This window comes from Ylistrum balloti, unplaced genomic scaffold, assembly GCF_031769215.1.
Source record: "Ylistrum balloti isolate Yb309-2 unplaced genomic scaffold, AGI_CSIRO_Ybal_v1 Utg371356, whole genome shotgun sequence".
NCBI lineage: Eukaryota > Metazoa > Mollusca > Bivalvia > Pectinida > Pectinidae > Ylistrum > Ylistrum balloti.
This window is the reverse complement of record NW_026782719.1, coordinates 161858-181408: the sequence shown is the minus strand read 5'-3', so window position 1 is coordinate 181408 and position 19551 is coordinate 161858. Positions and strand designations below refer to the sequence as shown.

Sequence of the window (19551 nt, the reverse complement as noted above, 5' to 3'; positions counted from 1 at the left end):
AGGATTTATAGGACTATTGAATAAAGGTGGTATACTTTACTTAAACTCTCAAAGCACTTTTCAACGTTTATCTTCCAGATCAATAATTCCATAGATTAAAATACAAAAACCGATAGAGTTTTCTTAGTACTTACCAATCCAAATATATTTTCTTTGTGGTTCTTCTTGGAAAATTGGAAACATTCCCAAAAGTAAAATATTCTTTCTTTTATTATAGCAATACATTGTGATTTCAGCATTAATTGCTCAAAAGAGTTTTAAAGTAGATATGCTTAGTGGTTAGAACTTATATATGTGCTGAAGCTCTAGGATGAAATTGACTGTTACAATTTGTTTTTCTTGAACTAAGGACTTGACAAAAGAAGAACCATGTTAGATAGAATATATCATAGAAAATGTATATAATAAGATTCATGTTCAGGAATAATTTTCTGGTAGTGGTGAAAATATTAACAATTTGACCTCTGTTCTCAGTTTCTGAGCATTTTCTATTTAATTGACCTTAAAAGTTTGAAATGATATTTAGGAAAAGCAATCCCTTTCCAGGTTAAGCATACATGTGATAATTTGCATCTGCCAGCAGATTGTCAATTTTGAAATCTTATATTTGTATCAGACTTGAAAAAGAAATGAAAAATACTTAATCAAAAGTTGTCACATGGAATTTGAGATTGAATCCATGAAGAGTTATCTCCCTTCTAACAGTAGTCAGTGCTCATGAAATCAACATAAACGTGTTTGGCTCAGTCAACATGGAATGTGTTATCTGTTGTCCCAGGAAATGAAACCACGTTATGTCTACCCATTAATAGCTGCTCAATAGCCTTTTATTGCCAGGCAATAAAGCAGCTTGTGATTTTGTCCAGGGCTTGCCTCGATATTGAAGGGATCCTGGATATATGTACAATACACTGGTTTCATGTTATGATAAAGATGCATTAGGTTAAACAACATTTTGTCTGCAATAGTAGGAATCTATTCTGTTATATCTTTGGTGAAATTGGGTTTTCAGATTCATTCAACCATAGAAGTGAAGTCATTTTTGCATGCAATATCATATTTTGAGTAACGTAACCTAGTAAGTGAGGTTTCTCGTAAAAGAGTTCATACTTGTTAATGTGGAGCGGGCTCATTTTCTTGTTATTTCATAGCTGCTAGAGAATTTTAGTGTAGTATCTGTGTATTTACAGTTTTATGTGGGCGCTAGAATGTAGTGATTGTTCGAAAATACCCAGGAATTTTCATGTAATAGGCATCAATGTTTAGAATATTTCACCACACAGTGTGTAACACTAAAATGATATTAAAAGACAGATTAATAGACAGTTGCAGTCTTTGTTATGTTAGATACAATTTAAGAGCACCACACACACAAAAAAGATGTGTTTCTAATATGAAGATAACAGTTTTATTCAAATTTCATTGAAATTGAGGAAAATATACTTCCTGGTTGGGGTGTTTTATACTAATTGACAGAAATTTAACGCAAATGACATGTTCATGTGGTCTATGAAATGAAGATGGTATTTTGAATCCTGGTTTTATTACATGGATTGCAGATGTTGGCCGTCTTCAGCATGTTGATTGGAATTCTGATAAGTTACATGTAGATCTTCTCATGAAAAGACAGGAAATAAAATTTCATTGGACATTCTATTCTTCGATTGTCATGTTGTACAATATTGATGGCTGGAACACGATGATTGATCATGTTGGAAGAAAAATAACTAGTTTGAAGACAAGTCTGACAAAAAAGTCTGGACTTCTGTCACTCATTTTTGATCAGTTTTGACAGAAAATAACATCCTGTACCAACTCCTACATGAAGTTGGTGGATTCAATTCCAATGAAAAAACATCACCCTGAAATTTTAAACATTGATTTTACAGAAAACACCAGCTTCTACAGATGATGAACTTCCACCCCCTCCTCCAGAGTTGAGTGAAAACAAGATAGAGTCCCGCACAGAAAAGTCACCGGCAGCCATGGCGCCCCCTACCAAGGCCGCTGTGCCATCTATAGACGATGATGACTTGCCGCCTCCACCGGTATGTGTCTTACATTATCAAAAATATGATATTTTCTGTCTGGCTTTTTCTGTGGTTTCAACAGGATTTAGAAATATTGCCTGTTCAAAGAGAAAAACTTTGATGTTATTTCAATCATGGCAGCTTCTTTCAACTCTCAGTTCAGACAAATGCTTCTCTTAAAAGAAGGAATGGATTCTTCCTGATGTAGCGTTAGCATTATCAATCATAAGTGATCAGTCTTCCCTCACAAATTTTGGGAAAAACATCTTGGCATATTCATGAGAATTTGCTAAGAATTGAAATGATAAAAAAAGTGCATGGTTTCTGTGAAGAAGCAGTTTAAGAAGAAAACAAAGGTGTTCATGTTGATCATAGGTCGATATGACACTTTGTTTTGACAGATTTAAAAGCCATAGAATCGTCTGATGTTTGCCTTTTACCCACCATTTTGAGTTGGTGAGACATGAGGTTGGATCACTACAGTGCTTGAATGCAACCTGTCTGCTCCTAAGCACTTATACCACACTGATGTAATAACATTACACTAATTATAAAGACAAAATTCTGGACAAAAAAATCCAGGTTTTTTTTAGCTGTCTTCTGGAGATACATGGTCATTTTAGATAATTTCTTGTTTTTGACTTAGATGTGTGAGTAATTTACTTGAAAGTTGGTAGCTGATATATCTACAAAGTTTGAAATATTATGTCTGCAATTTTCAATGCAATCATTTTATATAGCACTGAAACCTTAGAAGAAAACAATTAAAATTTGGAAAATTCCTCTTCTGCAAAGTCATTTGAAAACCAAAAAGACTGTTGATTATAAATATGAACATATTTAATCAAAAATATCTGTTGGTGACCCAACCTCTTGTATAATTTTACACAATCAATAAGTAATAAATACGGGGAGAGATTGGTTTGTATGCTAGGTTAACTCTCCTCTGTTTGCCTGTGTCCATGTAAACAGTGACATTGTCGTCTTTCATTGAACTCCACTGAAATATTCCCAAGATGAAATACTAAGATATTGGCTGGAGATTCTAGTGACAATTTCGTCTTTGTCTGGCATTCATCCCTGTTTCGAAAGAAACATGCATGTTCTAGTTAATTAAATCTGATCCAAATTCGTAAAAGGAAAAAAAAAAAAAAAAAATCAATGCAGTGTATTGATGCCTTTGAATATTTTTGTTTGTGTCTAGTTTAGATGATGTTGATAAAAGCAGAGCTGTATGTGCTGCAGGCTTTGGCATTATTACAGAAATTTTACCTAACAGATATGTTTTATGAAAATTAACTTGTATAGACAGCACAGAAATTAGAATAGAGACGTACAATTTCTTCTGACAAGGGTAAAGGCATTTGAAAAGGCCTGTCACCAGGGCCTTGACAGGTTAATTCTCTTATCACTACAGCAGAAAGCTCTGAGCCAATTTTTTCCATTCGAAAAGGAAATGAGATTTTCAACTTTTTGAAATTCAAATTTTGTGTGAATTTATGGAGATTTTAACTATATGATAAAAGATTGATTTAAGGGGTTGTTATATGGTATTGGTTTCAAATTATAATTAGATGATGAAAATGGATAAGATTAAATTAGAATTTGTGGTGCTAGCATCTTATCAGAATGTCATAGGTGTATGTACTAGGTTTGTTTATCAGTGAATTCACAATAGTCCATATATGCAGAAACAGCTGTTAGAATTGTGACCAGAATGTGGAAGATTCATATTCAACAGAACATAATGGTTCATGGCTTAAAAAAAAAAAAAAAAAAAAAGAAAAATTGTGGATGTAGGAATACTTGATTTGTTTTGGCACTATATAATTTTAGCTCATTATGATGCTCATTATGGCAAATTAGCAGATTGACAAATTTGCCCATTCACGTCATAAACAAATGGTAATATGTGCAGCTGGAGTTAAGTTCAATAAATTTAACCAGAAATGTGCTGAAATAAGATTACTGCTAGAATATGAAGAGAAACATTAGCAAAAATAAACTTGATTTTCTCAACCAATAAACATGAAGGGCTTCATTGTCATGGACAATATAATATAGCATGGTGACATCTCGAAAGATTTATGAATCCACACACAAACACATAGGGATTAACTGTCTGGGCAATGACTTATACGTAAAGTTGGTTGTTATTTACAAGTCACACAAAAAGAATTTGTAAAACTTTGTGACGCAATATAGGCTTATGGTCTTGGTTTGAATTTTGGTTCTGACAAGGTCTCCTGGTTTCAACCAATCACATATTGAAATGACAGTTACTGACCAATTATATGAGGAGATGACCATCACGGACCGATCCTGTCGGGTTATACAGATAGATAGAAAGAGGTGGATCATTCTTGTTCGTATCGGACAACAGATTCATAGTTTCTGCCTCAGAAGAATTATGGTTCTGACTAATATACTTCTCAATTGTGAAAGATTTAATTAGTTTGAAACGGAGCTGGGTGTAAAGTTAGGTAACTCAGACATTTCCATGACTGAGCTGGTCACCTGGAAGGGATCACATGGACATATTGGGTGTGAATTCAGCATTTAAATTATCATGGCTGGCAGTGTGGTGCTGTCTGCCAACAGAGCTTCTGGTACAGTGACAAATTAATGATCTATCACCAAGCAAAGCTGGAAATTAAAGATAGGTCTGTCATATTAGGGCCTTGGAATTAGGAACGGATGATTTACAAGTCATAATCATTGCTTGTGGTAATGAACAAATTTGTCTTCGTCATGAACATCAGCATGGAGACTATATCAAGAAATTTTACGTAATGAGAAAATTTGTAAAACTATAAATCTTTAAAAAAGAATTCGAGATGGAATATTCAAGAAAGAATTCTGAAGAAAAAAAAAAAGAAAAAAAAAAGATATTTAAAATTTTTTTTTTTGTGAATTTGGTTTATTACTTTCTGACAAGTCGCGTTCTCTGTGGAAAAGAGTTATTAAGATTTCACATCTGCTTCATTGACAGGTTTTGAATTTGCCTTTTCAGGCATTATGTTTGTATTTGACTTCAAGAATTCAGCTTCCCTTGAACATTAAGTGGAAACATGTATGTTCTAGAGCATGTGAAGTTTACCCTTAAGCCATAAAAGACTGACAGTTTGATTAATGAAGCATTTGTAATGTGTAAATTATTTGAACATTAGACTCTCAAAGAAGTTGACACAGCCAAACAGTGGTGAAAGGTCTTGGGAAGAGGCATATTAAAAACCAATGTCTAGAGGCACCAGCAGAGATGATGTTGGCTTTATGACAAACCCTTGAAACTTTATTGCACATTTCTCTCTCATTTCACTGTCAGTCAAGTCCACGTCTTAAGTTTCATGTTCAGGAAACCAAAAGTGGATTTGATGTTTTTGACAATATTGATTTTTGAAGTGTTCGGCAGAAAGGTGAAGAGTATTCAAACTCCACCATATGGTTGGTGTGGCTATATCAGCAGAACATCTCTCTTCCTGTTTTCCTCTTCCCTCTGGTTCACGGTTGCATTTTATTTGGAAGCCTGTCTGTTATTTCCCGATCTTGTGATTACAGACCCTATTATCTTGTATTTTTTTTTACCGAAATGGTGGTTTAATGCTGAATTGAGACTACTGTCTTTTCTTATTGTCACATTAAAGTATTTTATTTTGTTAACATGTTGGTATCTCCTTGTTTAAGACCTCTTACTCTTTGCCAATGTGTGTTTATTTTCTATCATTCTGTCTTGAATGCTTGCCAATATCCAGATTGCCAATATCCAGTGAAGTCGTGGGAGTTTCACCTGATTGTGTGTTTTTTTTTGGAAGAATAACTTTGTGGCTTATGGAAATTTGACATTTGATTTGTGACAAATCCTTGCAATTTGATTTTTGACAAAGCCTTGCAATTTGATTTGTGACAAATCATGGCAAAATGAGAGTTTCTCGCAGCTAGCAAAAGAGAGTTGGTAGAAATAGTTGCCTTATTAGACTTTTAATCAAACTATTTATTGTCAGGTTAAAGGTTGTCTCTTCCAACTTGAGATGCTGTTTTTCAATTTTTTTCACTTTGGTGTTTGTTCATCATCAGTTCTTACAAATTTTTTCAAGTGATAAGCACCTTTCATTACAAATTTGAAATTAGATACAGTAGAGCTAAGTTATAAATTGAATTTCATCATTCAGCTATTTAGTATTCCTGGGTCTCGTCAGTGGTGTTTCTACGGGCCTTGAAGTGTTGAAACCTTGCAGAAAAGTAAAGAATTCTGAATTGGTTGAAAGAAATATGAAAATTTGATAATTTTCAAACATTTATAAAGAATGTCAAGTATATGTTTATATTCTGAACCCTGCCACTATTCAAATGAATTACAACATGGCATACAGGTTATTGTTTACATCTGGACTAAATGTCAATCAGTAGTGTCTATGACCTTCAATCTCACAGAAGACACACTTCTGAACAGTTCTTGATATGCATTCCATTTTGTTCGTAACGAGCGTGTTTACCACCCATTCTTCAATCCTGTCTTTGCTCACAGGGACATGGTTCATTAGCTTTTCTGACATGCTTGATGCTCATTAGTTTGCCTGTTGGTTCCATGGTCCTACACATTGCTATCATTAGAGAATGTGACATTACTTACTTGGATTGACCAAGATTTACAAGGCGAGTGTCATCGAAGAAGCAGAAGACACTGACTCATCTGAAGCACCTGGTCATATTATCCTTTTTACTTTTTAAGAGTCTGTGTGAAACTGTCTTTCGTTCATTTTATGCTTTAGTTTTATTGAATTTGAGTTTGGATTACAATTATGTTGACATTTGGATATTTTCTTGTTGTTTTTTTGTTCACATAGAATGTATTCATCAGATACTATAAGATATTTCCGCCTTGTCTACACAAAAACATTTTCATCCACTTGTCTTTGTGTAATACAATGGACTACAAGCTGGGCTCAATCTCATACAATGATATACTTTACAAAAGAAAGTTTTTTCTTGCCCTGGCATGAAGTTGTTTATTTTTAGCAAGTGCTAAGTTTTCCCAGAAATACTTAGGAAAGATATTTCTCCTTAACCTGTCTACTTCAACCCGTGTTATTTTCACTCTGTACCAAAGGGCGACGCAGGTCTTTCACCTCTTATGCCGTCTCATAATCATACCATAATTTACTCTGTTTCAACTTATTTTGTGTTCTTGAATAAACCCATTCCTTATATGTTTAAAACAAGACAAAAAATCATCTTAAGAGGGTGAAAAGGCTGCAACTGGGTACGAGTACTGTCTTAACAGCATTAGGTAAGTTCTGTGACATTGGTGAAGGATACCTAAGTTCTGTGACATTGGTGAGGGATATCTAAGTTCTGTGACATCTGTGAGGGATATCTAAGTTCTGTAACATTGGTGAGGGATATCTAAGTTCTGTGATATCTGTGAGGGATATCTAAGTTCTGTGACATCTGTGAGGGATATCTAAGGTCTGTGTCATTGGTGAGGGATATCAAGTTATGTGACATCTGTGAGGGATATCTAAGTTCTGTGTCATTGGTGAGGGATATCTAAGTTCTGTGTCATTGGTGAGGGATATCAAGTTATGTGACATCTGTGAGGGATATCTAAGTCCTGTGACATTGGTGAGGGATATCTAATCTCTGTGACATTGGTGAGGGATATCTAAGGTCTGTGACATTGGTGAGGGATATCTAAGTTCTGTGATATCTGTGAGGGATATCTAAGTTCTGTGACATTGGTGAAGTATATCTAAGTTCCATGACATCTGAGGGATATCTAAGGTCTGTGACATTGGTGAGGGATATCTAAATTCTGTGATATCTGTGAGGGATATCTAAGTTCTGTGACATTGATGAAGGATATGTAAGTTCCATGACATCTGTGAGGGATATCTAAGGTCTGTGACATTGGTGAGGTATATCTAAGTTCTGTGATATCTGTGAGGGATATCTAAGTTCTGTGACATTGATGAAGAATATCTAAGTTCCATGACATCTGTGAGGGATATCTAAGTTCTGTGACATTGGTGAGGGATATTTAAGGTCTGTGACATTGGTGAGGGATATCTAAGTTCTGTAACATTGGTGAGGGATATCTAAGTTCTGTGACATCTGTGAGGGATATCTAAGTTCTGTGACATCTGTGAGGGATATCTAAGTTCTGTGACATCTGTGAGGGATATCTAAGTTCTGTGACATCTGTGAGGGATATCTAAGTTCTGTGACATCTGTGAGGGATATCTAAGGTCTGTGACATTGGTGAAGTATATCTAAGTTCTGTGATATCTGTGAGGGATATCTAAGTTCTGTGACATTGATGAAGGATATCTAAGTTCCATGACATCTGTGAGGGATATCTAAGTTCTGTGACATTGGTGAGGGATATTTAAGGTCTGTGACATTGGTGAGGGATATCTAAGTTCTGTAACATTGGTGAGGGATATCTAAATTCTGTGACATCTGTGAGGGATATCTAAGTTCTGTGACATCTGTGAAGGATATCTAAGTTCTGTGATATCTGTGAGGGATATCTAAGTTCTGTGACATCTGTGAGGGATATCTAAGTTCTGTGACATTGGTGAGGGATACCTAAGTTCTGTGAAATTGGTGAGGGATATCTAAGTTCTGTGACATCTGTGAGGGATATCTAAGTTCTGTGACATCTGTGAGGGATATCTAAGTTCTGTGACATTGGTGAGGGATATCTAAGTTCTGTGATATCTGTAAGGGATATCTAAGTTCTGTGACATCTGTGAGGGATATCTAAGTTCTGTGACATCTGTGAGGGATATCTAAGTTCTGTGACATTGGTGAGGGATATCTAAGTTCTGTGACATCTGTGAGGGATATCTAAGTTCTGTGACATTGGTGAGGGATATCTAAGTTCTGTGATATCTGTAAGGGATATCTAAGTTCTGTGACATCTGTGAGGGATATCTAAGTTCTGTGACATCTGTGAGGGATATCTAAGTTCTGTGACATCTGTGAGGGATATCTAAGTTCTGTGACATCTGTGAGGGATATCTAAGTTCTGTGACATTGGTGAGGGATATCTAAGTTCTGTGATATCTGTAAGGGATATCTAAGTTCTGTGATATCTGTAAGGGATATCTAAGTCCTGTGACATTGGTGAGGGTATCTAAGTTCTGTGACATCTGTGAGGGATATTTAAGTTCTGTGACATCTGTGAGGGATATCTAAGTTCTGTTACATTGGTGAGGGATATCTAAGTTCTGTGATATCTGTGCGGGATATCTAAGTTCTGTGAAATTGGTGAGGGATATCTAAGTTCTGTGATATCTGTACGGGATATCTAAGTTCTGTGACATCTGTGAGGGATATCTAAGTTCTGTGACATTGGTGAGGGATATCTAAGTTCTGTGATATCTGTAAGGGATATCTAAGTTCTGTGACATCTGTGAGGGATATCTAAGTTCTGTGACATCTGTGAGGAAGTAACTTTTTCTGCGTTTCATTAGTATAGCAGAAAAATATTGTCTGTAAGTTTTTATTGCCATATATAGTATAGGCGTAGGCTGATGAATATGCATTAGGCCAAATAGGCGAGTAAGGCATTTTGCACGTGGTTTTCGTTGTACTGAGTCAGGTATACAGGTGTATTGTATAGGTGGGGTCATTCTAGCCTTGGACAGCATATCGTACAGGCTGTTTTTTATTTTTTAATGTCAGAATTTAGATTTAGTAAAAATAGAATTTTTTATCTATGGGAGGTAACTCGGACATGACAAAGTTGTCGAGTGTAGGTAGTGAGCCAGAAGGTTTTCCAGAGCATTTAGCTCATAGAGTTTATCTCTGGTTTTTAACCCTGGGCTGTATTGTATGGAAATGGAAGTTTAGAAACAAGAGTTATTAGTAGATATGATCAAAATATTTCGGAGTATGTATTTCAAGTAATTTTATATGAATAATACAATAAAACAAAATATGTGTCAAATATTAATAAACGCCGGCTTTCTAGCTGTTCAGCAGGCTAAATGCATACCTGGCATTTGTGTTTTTATTTGATAAAGTGTTTTATGGGAAATAGTTTAGACTATCTAAGTTCTGTTACATCTGTGAGGGATATCTAAGTCCTGTGACATTGGTGAGGGTTATCTAAGTTCTGTGACATCTGTGAGGGATATTTAAGTTCTGTGACATCTGTGAGGGATATCTAAGTTCTGTGAAATTGGTGAGGGATATCTAAGTTCTGTGATATCTGTGCGGGATATCTAAGTTCTGTGACATCTGTGAGGGATATCTAAGTTCTGTGACATCTGTGAGGGATATCTAAGTTCTGTGACATCTGTGAGGGATATCTAAGTTTGGTGACATCTGTGAGGGATATCTAAGTTTGGTGACATCTGTGAGGGATATCTAAGTTTGGTGACATCTGTGAGGGATATCTAAAGTTCGTGTTAGCAACACATTATTTTCTGAGTGCTGTTAATTTTATTTTTTGTTGTTTCACATTTTTGTTGAAAAAAAGATCTTTAAATGATTTCCTTTCTGCAGTGTTACAAGAGGAAAGTTTTCATTGTGAATTTGTAGTAGAGAAAAAAAGTTCAATTAACACCATTTAGGTGAGATGACAAATGATGCTTGGATTGACGAATTGAAAGCTTCAGGTGTCATAGCAGTATGGTAATCTTACTCTAGGGGTTTAAATTTCTATTTCTGACGCAGAGAAGGAAATCTTTCTCTAAATATAGTACAGGGGCACTACAATATTCACAGTCTGTTGTAAGAATATCTTTCCAAGAATAGTTCCTCGAAGGGTTTATTTTATTGGTGACGTTTGGGAATGTTACAAAGTTCGGTGTATAATTGAAGTGTCGCCATGACGATGACGTACCTGCATGGTGGCAAGATAAACAGATAATACCAATACAAGAATTGAAATGTTCCTGTGTAACCCACAAATAGTGGTACGCACTGGTGTAGCGACATGTCACCATTGTAGGTACAGTAATTCGCTACAGTTAACAAATTACGTTTCGGTAAAACCAATAACGGGTGATTACGAAGACAAAGTGGGACTTGAGGGTGTGTGTTTGTTTGTTAAAGCAAACGCTTGAGAGACACAGGAAGCTGGATAAGTTGTCAGTTGGCAGCTTTATTGATTTTTGGCTATTTATATGGTGTTGTTAACTGCTGGATTAAAATATCTAGAAAAGGAAAGGAAAAAAAAAAGTTTGCGAAGAAGAAAAGTGATTTGAATGTCTGCCTGTTTTGGACTGTTAACAGGATGATAGATCGGTTTTGTGTAGTTGATGATCGAGAAAGCCCGATTGTGGAATGTGTTTGGGTAATCGCTGTGGCCAGAGGCAAGATTGTACGGATGTAATCGTGGACCAGCAGGTTCACTACCCTGTTATTGGCGGGATTTAATGGATCCTATTGTCTTCGTCTTTATCTTTCTTCTTCACCATACAAGGCACTGAGCGTTCAACCAGTGCTTGCAAGTTTCCCTCTAAGCTATATGTTTTGTACAGTGACAACTTTCTGTACTGTGAAGGTTTTCCCCTATTGTTAAAGTGTTAGAGATTCTATATTGTGAATGAATATGTTTTTCTCATCCTGGGGAGACAGATGTTTTTACTTGGTGCATCACTCAACTTAATATACATTTTCAGGAATGTATGGAGCATGGCTACTTTTAGAATTGAAAATGATGTCAATGCCTGGAAGGTAGAGTTTTTCATAATGATTCTGTCTGTTCGATAAATCTTTTGACAACAGTAAGACATCAATCACCACGACCCATTGTTCTGAAGAAGACAGGAGCCTTGCTATGATGCTATGGCACCGTCTATCTAGTCAGCCAGAAATTGACATCTCTCGTGTGCCAATATTTAAATTCCAGTTAAAATGACTCCAATTAAACGAGGCTTTGACAAAATTACTTTCACTTTTTAAACATCTTTCATGAAAATTATTCCATGACAGTCTCTGTGATTATGATGCTGTTGGAATTACATCTGTCTATTAAAGCATGCACAGGCATGCTGTCTGGGCGCCCTGAGATTCAGGCTAGGCCTCCGATACTAGCTCAATGATTTGTATTAGCCTCAGGGTAGTAATAGTTTGGCTTCTGAAGCATTTTGCTTAATGCAGTTGCTCAATGTAACACTTAACATACAGAGGAAGGTTCACATTTAATTCAAACACTGGCTAAGGGAGACGACTCTAATTAGCAATCAGCTTCACCCGCAAAACTTAATGATTTTGTACCAGGTGATGGATAGAGAACATAAACTAATTTAAATATTAATTTCAGGTTTTGAGTTTTTATAAAGTGGTTTTCTGCAACCGCAAAAAGTTTGTTATGAAATTAGAAATATAGATCTGTTGAGATTTTGTTGGTGTTCATAGATCACCATATACAAGGCTTATTCCTTTGTGTGTAGACCACGTGATGGAAACACAAGGAAAATATTATTTCACTTGTCAGGACTATAGATTTGTTTATTAAATTGTAGCGAGACCTATCTTGGTGATTTTTATCATCTGTGGGATTTGATGTGTATGGAATCCCTAGGGAGAGGTGATTAAGGGCCATAAAAGGAAGTATCACCACGTTTTCATTGCCTGGATGATACCGTTCCCCTGGTAGAGTAATGATGTAATTTTGCTCACCCTAAGTACCACCATATTCATTGAAATTTTCCTAGAAAGCCACGTGTGATAAGTTAAGCAATTTGATGCGTGTAAAACTGGATAGGCTATCAGCTGGATATTGAAGCACGGTACAGCATTAAGTTTGACTCTGTATGATCCTTCTGGCAGTGCCGTCCTTAATTACAGATCTGGAATCATCTTGGAATAATTTCATACTTTAGAATTAGTGGTTGGCAATATTTTACTAATCCAAGGGCAGATGTTTAAAGCCCTAATTAAGAGTGTTTATATGGAGTGTATAGCAGGCTAGGGTTGGTCTCCACGTCGATACCCGTCAACAACAGTACAAAGTGTTGGTGATTGAGCAGTGATTTGTTTTTTTACGTCAGAAAGGATCAAAGGTTTGTGCTGTGATTATGTAACCCTGTTAGAGACTAGTGTGCTGGAGTGTGTGCCGTATATGTGTATATCTCTCTGCCGGAACACTGGCTCCGTATTGGCCTCACCTGCAAAATACAGTACTGTGTTACTGCTGTAGGAGAAAAAAAATGACGGCACATTGTGAAATCGGTCCACTGGGAGTTGTGGATGTGATGATTGACTTGGCTCAGTGTGTTTATGATGAAGTGCACCACGTGTGTATTGCGTACTACAAACGTTCTGACAGTTCAAGTTTGACAATTTGTGTTTAATTGCCTTCCGGATCATAAAGAACAATCAGATGTGATAGATTATTGTCAGTATTTGTTGTTTGGTGCTTTGTTCAAGATTTAATGATAAAGACTTGAAGCAAATCAAACTTTCATTTAAGCCTACTTCTTACATGTATATGTTTTGGTTACGATGAACAACAATGGAGAAAACCTTCTTGTTTTACTAAGCCAAGCTTGTTTGGGTTTCTTGAAACCTACTTAATCAACACCTTAAGCTGTTTGTATGCAGTCACAGTATAGCTGTTCATTTTATTCTTAATTATCATTAGCTTTTTCACGCAGAGGAGACCAAATAACTATGGCAATGGTTTTACCTCCACGATGGCCCAGTAATTCTATATTGGACAACCCACCTGACCGGCTCATTTAGTGGTAATTAATCTGGGAATGGCTCCAAATACAGTTCGCTGATCTTGTTTCAGCATGTAAACAATTCCCAGGGTGTGTTTGTGGACTTACTGTTTTAATTTCCGATAGTGCAGGACAGCTATTGGTCAACTTCCGAAAAAGGTGAAAAGGTCAGATGTCAGTAGGATGTATACTTTAGCATGGCATGATCAAGTTGGTGTGGAATCTCTCAATGCAACTACATGTTTTATGTTTCATGAACAGAATTAAAAGAGAAATTGATTGGAATTATGATCCATATGTTTGTGAGATGTTGACCGCAAGAACTGGTGATATCAACATGATTCCAGAGGCCAAAGGTCAAGGCTATCTGCGTGCCATGTTTTCGTGGTGGCAGTTTCGTTCTCGTCACAAGGGAAGGTCTGTGAGTTTCAAGAAGTATGTTGATACTATCTTGTATGATGAGGATTGCCTTATTTCCATGCTGGTAAGTCACATGTTTGTTTATCATGGTATCCATGGCAACAATTCTTCTACCTTGCATTCAGAAAATTCTGGATGATACAGTTAAGGTGTAGGCTATTGTGAAGTTGTTGTGAAAGTATTTGTAAGTGAGAAGTTATATTACGTTTAGAGATAGCTAACTGAAATATTCAATTAAATATAAGTTGGGGTTTATATGCCAGCTCTAGAATTTTATGTCTTTATCTGGTATATAGTTACATAAGCTAATGGCTTTTGTTTTCTAAAGGAGTTCTTTTAAAAACCAGACTTCAAAGTCTTCAGTTATGGTGTTCTATGGTAATAGATGAAGCTTTTGTTGCTGTTGCTACGGCAACCAGGGTAAATAATGCTGGTTTGATTCTTAACACTGTATTGGATAGTGTAACATTCCTTAGGTTGTCATTAAAATTTACATAAATGTTGGTTTGTTTCATGCCCATTTCTGATGGTGGCATTGTAACAACGTCCTGTATATATATTACCTGCTTGTGGTGGGTAACTTTTACCAAGGTAGTGAGTAAAGAAATAGACAAAGCTACCAGCATACAACTCAGACTGGTTGTGGCAGGGTCTTCTGACATTTTTGATATGGCAAAGTTCAAATTAGGGACTGTTACGTCAATAAAGGGTAGAATTGTTCTGAGGTATGTCTTTTCAGAACCAATATGTTAGAAACAGACAATAGAGCCCACGTACCTGTCAATATCTCTTTACTCTCCCAGTGTGTCTGGTTCTTGATGTTTGGGTGCATGACCTTTATGTCCCTCCAGTCTATGTTTCCTTAATGTCTCAATGTCAACTTGCTCTTGATGTCTACTTTGGTGTATGACCTTGATGTTCTTGTGAACATGACCTTGGTTTCTCCCTGTCTACATGACATTGGTCCTATCCACATGACATTGCTGTGACTCCTGTCTATATGACATTGCTGTCCCTCCTGTCTACATGACATTGATCCTATCCACATGACATTGCTGTCCCCCTGTCTACATGACATTGATCCTATCCACATGACATTGCTGTCCCCCCTGTCTACATGACATTGATCCTATCCACATGACATTGCTGTCCCTCCTGTCTACATGACATTGATCCTATCCACATGACATTGCTGTCCCCCCTGTCTACATGACCTTGATCCTGTCTACATGACATTGCTGTCCCTCCTGTCTACATGACATTGATCCTGTCTTCATGACATTGCTGTTCCTTCTGTCTACATGACTTTGATGTCCCTTCTGTCTACATGACCTTGATGTCCCTTCTGTATACAAGACCTTGATCCTGTCTACATGACATTGCTGTCCCTCCTGTCTACATGACATTGATCCTGTCTACATGACATTGCTGTCCCTTCTGTCTGCATGACATTGCTGTCCCTCCTGTTTACATGACATTGCTGTCCCTCCTGTCTACATGACATTGCTGTCCCTCCTGTCTACATGACCTTGATCCTGTCTACATGACAATGCTGTCCCTCCTGTCTACATTACATTGATCCTGTCTACTTGACATTGCTGTCCCTTCTGTCTACATGACATTGCTGCCCTCCTGTCTACATGACATTGCTGTCCCTCCTGTCTACATGACCTTGATCCTGTCTACATGACATTGCTGTCCCTCCTGTCTACATGACATTGCTGTCCCTCCTGTCTACATGACCTTGATCCTGTCTACATGACATTTCTGTCCCTCCTGTCAACATGACATTGCTGTCCCTCCTGTCTACATGACCTTGATCCTGTCTACATGACATTGCTGTCCCTCCTGTCTACATGACATTGCTGTCCCTCCTGTCTATATGGCGTTGCTGTCCCTCCTGTCTACCATGACCTTTCTGTTATCCTATTTGATGACCTTGGTGTAATCCTTCTATAATACGATGATGCCCTACTGTTTGTACTTCCATGAATGTAATCAATCAGATGAAACCTTTGTTGAGTAAAATTAGTGATGATTGGTTTGGTGTTTAGTGTTATCTAATCTGATCAGTGTTACATAACTGATTGGGATCTTTTTGGTAGAACCATATGGAGTATGTGACATTTGTATGTCTAGCCAATCCATCTCAGTGCTAATGTTACTGGGATACACCAACAGGCTTCCTTGTGTTTGACTTTGGGCAGATAGAACTTTTCTTCCTCATGGATGTTCACAGTCTGTACGTTTACTCAATGATTGTAGTCCTATCCCAGATTCATAACTTGATAAATCTTCTTTCCCTGAACAAACTTAGTAGTTAATGAAATTACCAGGGTTTTCTTCAAAATACATACTTCATATATTATTGAAGAGGTTTAACAGAGTCAGGTGTAAGCTGTGCCCAAATGATGGCCTGCATAAGCATGTCAGCAACTAGCTGTAGAAGAAAACAAAATACTCTCTTTGAAAAATGGCTTCAGGAGTTGTAACTCTTTCAAAGTCCAATTTTGTCAGAAATAGGATGCACTATATAGTTATATACATTGTTTTGTAGGTCAGATCCAAAGTTTGCACACTCTTATGCAGATGTGATATCACATGATCTTGAACAAGCCCTGCTGTAGGTTTTCCATGATTTCCATGCAAAATCTACGAACATTCCATAGAAAGTTGTCCATGGAAATTTCATGGATTTCTATGAAATGTCCATGGACGTCCTTGAAATGTCCATGGACTGTGCCTGGAAAATCTGTCCATATTATTCCTGAAGTGTCCATTGGCAATGTCCATAAAATTTCAAGGCATTTTCCATGGACATTTCATGGACATTGTCCATGGAAAATTGGTCTTATCCGTGAAATGTTCATGCAAAACATAATTAGTTTTTTCCATGGAAAATGTACAGTCGGGACAGGATAAGAATATCACACAAATTTTGAAAGGTAAAGTGTCACATAACTTTTGAATAAGGTAAAGAATATTATAGCTCTTAAGCATAAGAAAGAACATTACACAGATAAAGGACAGAATATCTAGATTTCAAAATGGCTACCTGCAGCTATTTTTGATTTTGACTTTCAAAATGTGTTGAAATCTTTCCAAAGAACTATGGAAAATTTTTTAAACAATTTTATTGAGGGTCGAGATAAATCAGGGATTTTGAACAGGATTGAAGACACATGTATGTTAAACTTGTCAAGAATATCATGTTTTGAGCAAGTGGAAGAATGTAACTTTGTTATGTAGCGGATACCGCTTAATATCATTTGTGATAATAACTGGAAAGTGACATAAACTGATGTGACATTGAAATGGTCTCAGCATCAAAAGAGTGGGAACTAATGTGCATTCAGTTAAGGTGAATTTACATGTTAGGGGGAACTGAAGACAAATAAATGCAATCAAAAGTGCTATCAGTTTGTACAAGTGTTACATTCCATTATACACGGTAACCTTTGTACATTCTGCAAAACATTTGAATCCTTTCCTTATCAAAATTGTAAATATTTATAGAAATAAAGTAAATCCATGGCAGAAGTGATAGCTAATTTCTTCTTTGAACATTTTAGATACAGCATATTCTGCTCAGTAAGTGGGACACTAGATGCTGTTACGATATATATATATATATATTTGGCCTATCCTGTGATGCAAAGCGTCTGGTCGGCTCATGTCAAACCACTTACAGCTGCAGGCCTGGTGCCTTTGGTATAGATTCTGCCAAATACGGAGCTGGATTGGACCGTTTATTACTCGTAACGGTGATGTACAATGAAACCTATTACGGTACTGAAGATGGCCAAATATAAGAATGCCCCATAGACATTTGATCCCGACCTATTGCTCCACGTCTACAGTGTTCTGTTTCACCTAAAGCTATTTTGTTCCTGTTTTTTAAATGCTCCGCAATATATCTGACAAGAACATCTCATTAGCTGTTTTTCTATAACAACACCAAATTGAAATCTTTCGATAAAATGGGTTATGGAGATAATGCCTAATTGAAAGAAGCGAGATATTGATGCTCGGAGTTGATTAATGTGTGGATGTGTTTGTGTGCATGGATGTTTTTGTGTGTGTCTTTGTATGTTTTTTTGTGTGTGTTTTTTGTGTGTGTGGATGTTTTCATGTATGGATGTTTTTGAATGTGTCTCTTTTTTCTGTGTGTCAATTTTTTTGCATGTATGGATGTTGTGTTTGTTAAGAGGTCATGATGGTTTATAGTGGATAGTTTGGGCATCATGATGTGCAGTATTACAACCGGTACTCAGGTGTGTGAGAAAGTATCTGTTAGGATTATGTTTTGTATGAATGTATGGATCAGATGACTACCATTGATAGTGTATTACCAAACCCATACAGGAATAAAAGGCCCTGAGAGCATTTCCAGATCTAATTTACGGTGACTAGGATATCGTGCTTGGCCTGCGGGGATGAGATATACGAGAGCTAGGGGGCAGGGATTCCATTCATATTCATTACACCACTGGGGGAGTTATTCAACTATTGTTGACTTACAGCAGAGTGATACAGCTTGCCAATGTGATGGTAGGATTGTGTGACCTTTGGCTGTCGATTTTGAGTGTGATTCCTACGCAAGTGAAGAGGCCGTTCTGCCATTAGCTTGTGTCTCCAGAAGATAGCCTCAGATGTGTGTGTCCTGTGTACGCGGAATCACCCGCAGTCCCTACTGCACAATAAACACACTTTCTGATGCAGGCAGTTGGCTGCAATACACGATATGGTATCTATGTTGCCTTTTAAAAAGGCTATTAAGTAACGATAGAATTTTAATTCTTTAGGACGAATTCATTTGGACTTTGCAAGCTTGTAAAATTTTAACCTCACTTTAATTTGTGTTTTGAGAGATCTGTAAACCTGACACACTAATAATCCTGCAGTTCAGTTGCGCTATATTTGGAAATGAAGTTCAAAGCTATAAGGAATGCAGTCATGCATGTTAGCACGAATGAGGGTGATATTAGCGTTGACTATTTGTTTTATTTACAGTTAAGAAATGACATTTTCTTTTGGGAAATTTTATTCTCTGCATTCAACATGATGTAATTTTCATTCTTGTTTCTCAAAGGAGAGTGATATGTTACATTTCAGAGATAAATAATTTCAAAATTAAAGAATGTTCTTTGTGTGCATTCCCCTGGTATGTTTTCCGAAACTTTATGGTGTTGGCTTAAAAGATTGATCACAGTCAATTTGTTCACTACAATAAAATTTAGAAAATATTCATATATATATATATATATATCAAGTTTTGACTTGTAACTGAGTGCAATCTCTGAAATCAAAATAATCAGAAACAATGTGTGAGAAATTAAAAAAATAAAAAAATCAGTAAAAATTTCAAGGTTACATAAACAACAGGAGTTTTTCTGTTTACATGTGTTTATTTCACA

General features: G+C 36.6%; 1 protein-coding gene across 3 annotated transcripts in view; it reads left to right on the top strand.

The window, feature by feature from the left end:
• Positions 1 to 19551, top strand: part of LOC132562144 (disks large homolog 2-like) — a 200188-nt gene that overhangs the window by 35359 nt on the left and 145278 nt on the right. For all 3 annotated transcript variants that reach the window (XM_060226871.1, XM_060226873.1, XM_060226874.1), the window contains one exon: positions 1890 to 2048. In XM_060226871.1, coding sequence (XP_060082854.1) covers positions 1890 to 2048 — 159 coding nt within the window. The remainder of the gene's footprint in view (positions 1 to 1889; positions 2049 to 19551) is intronic.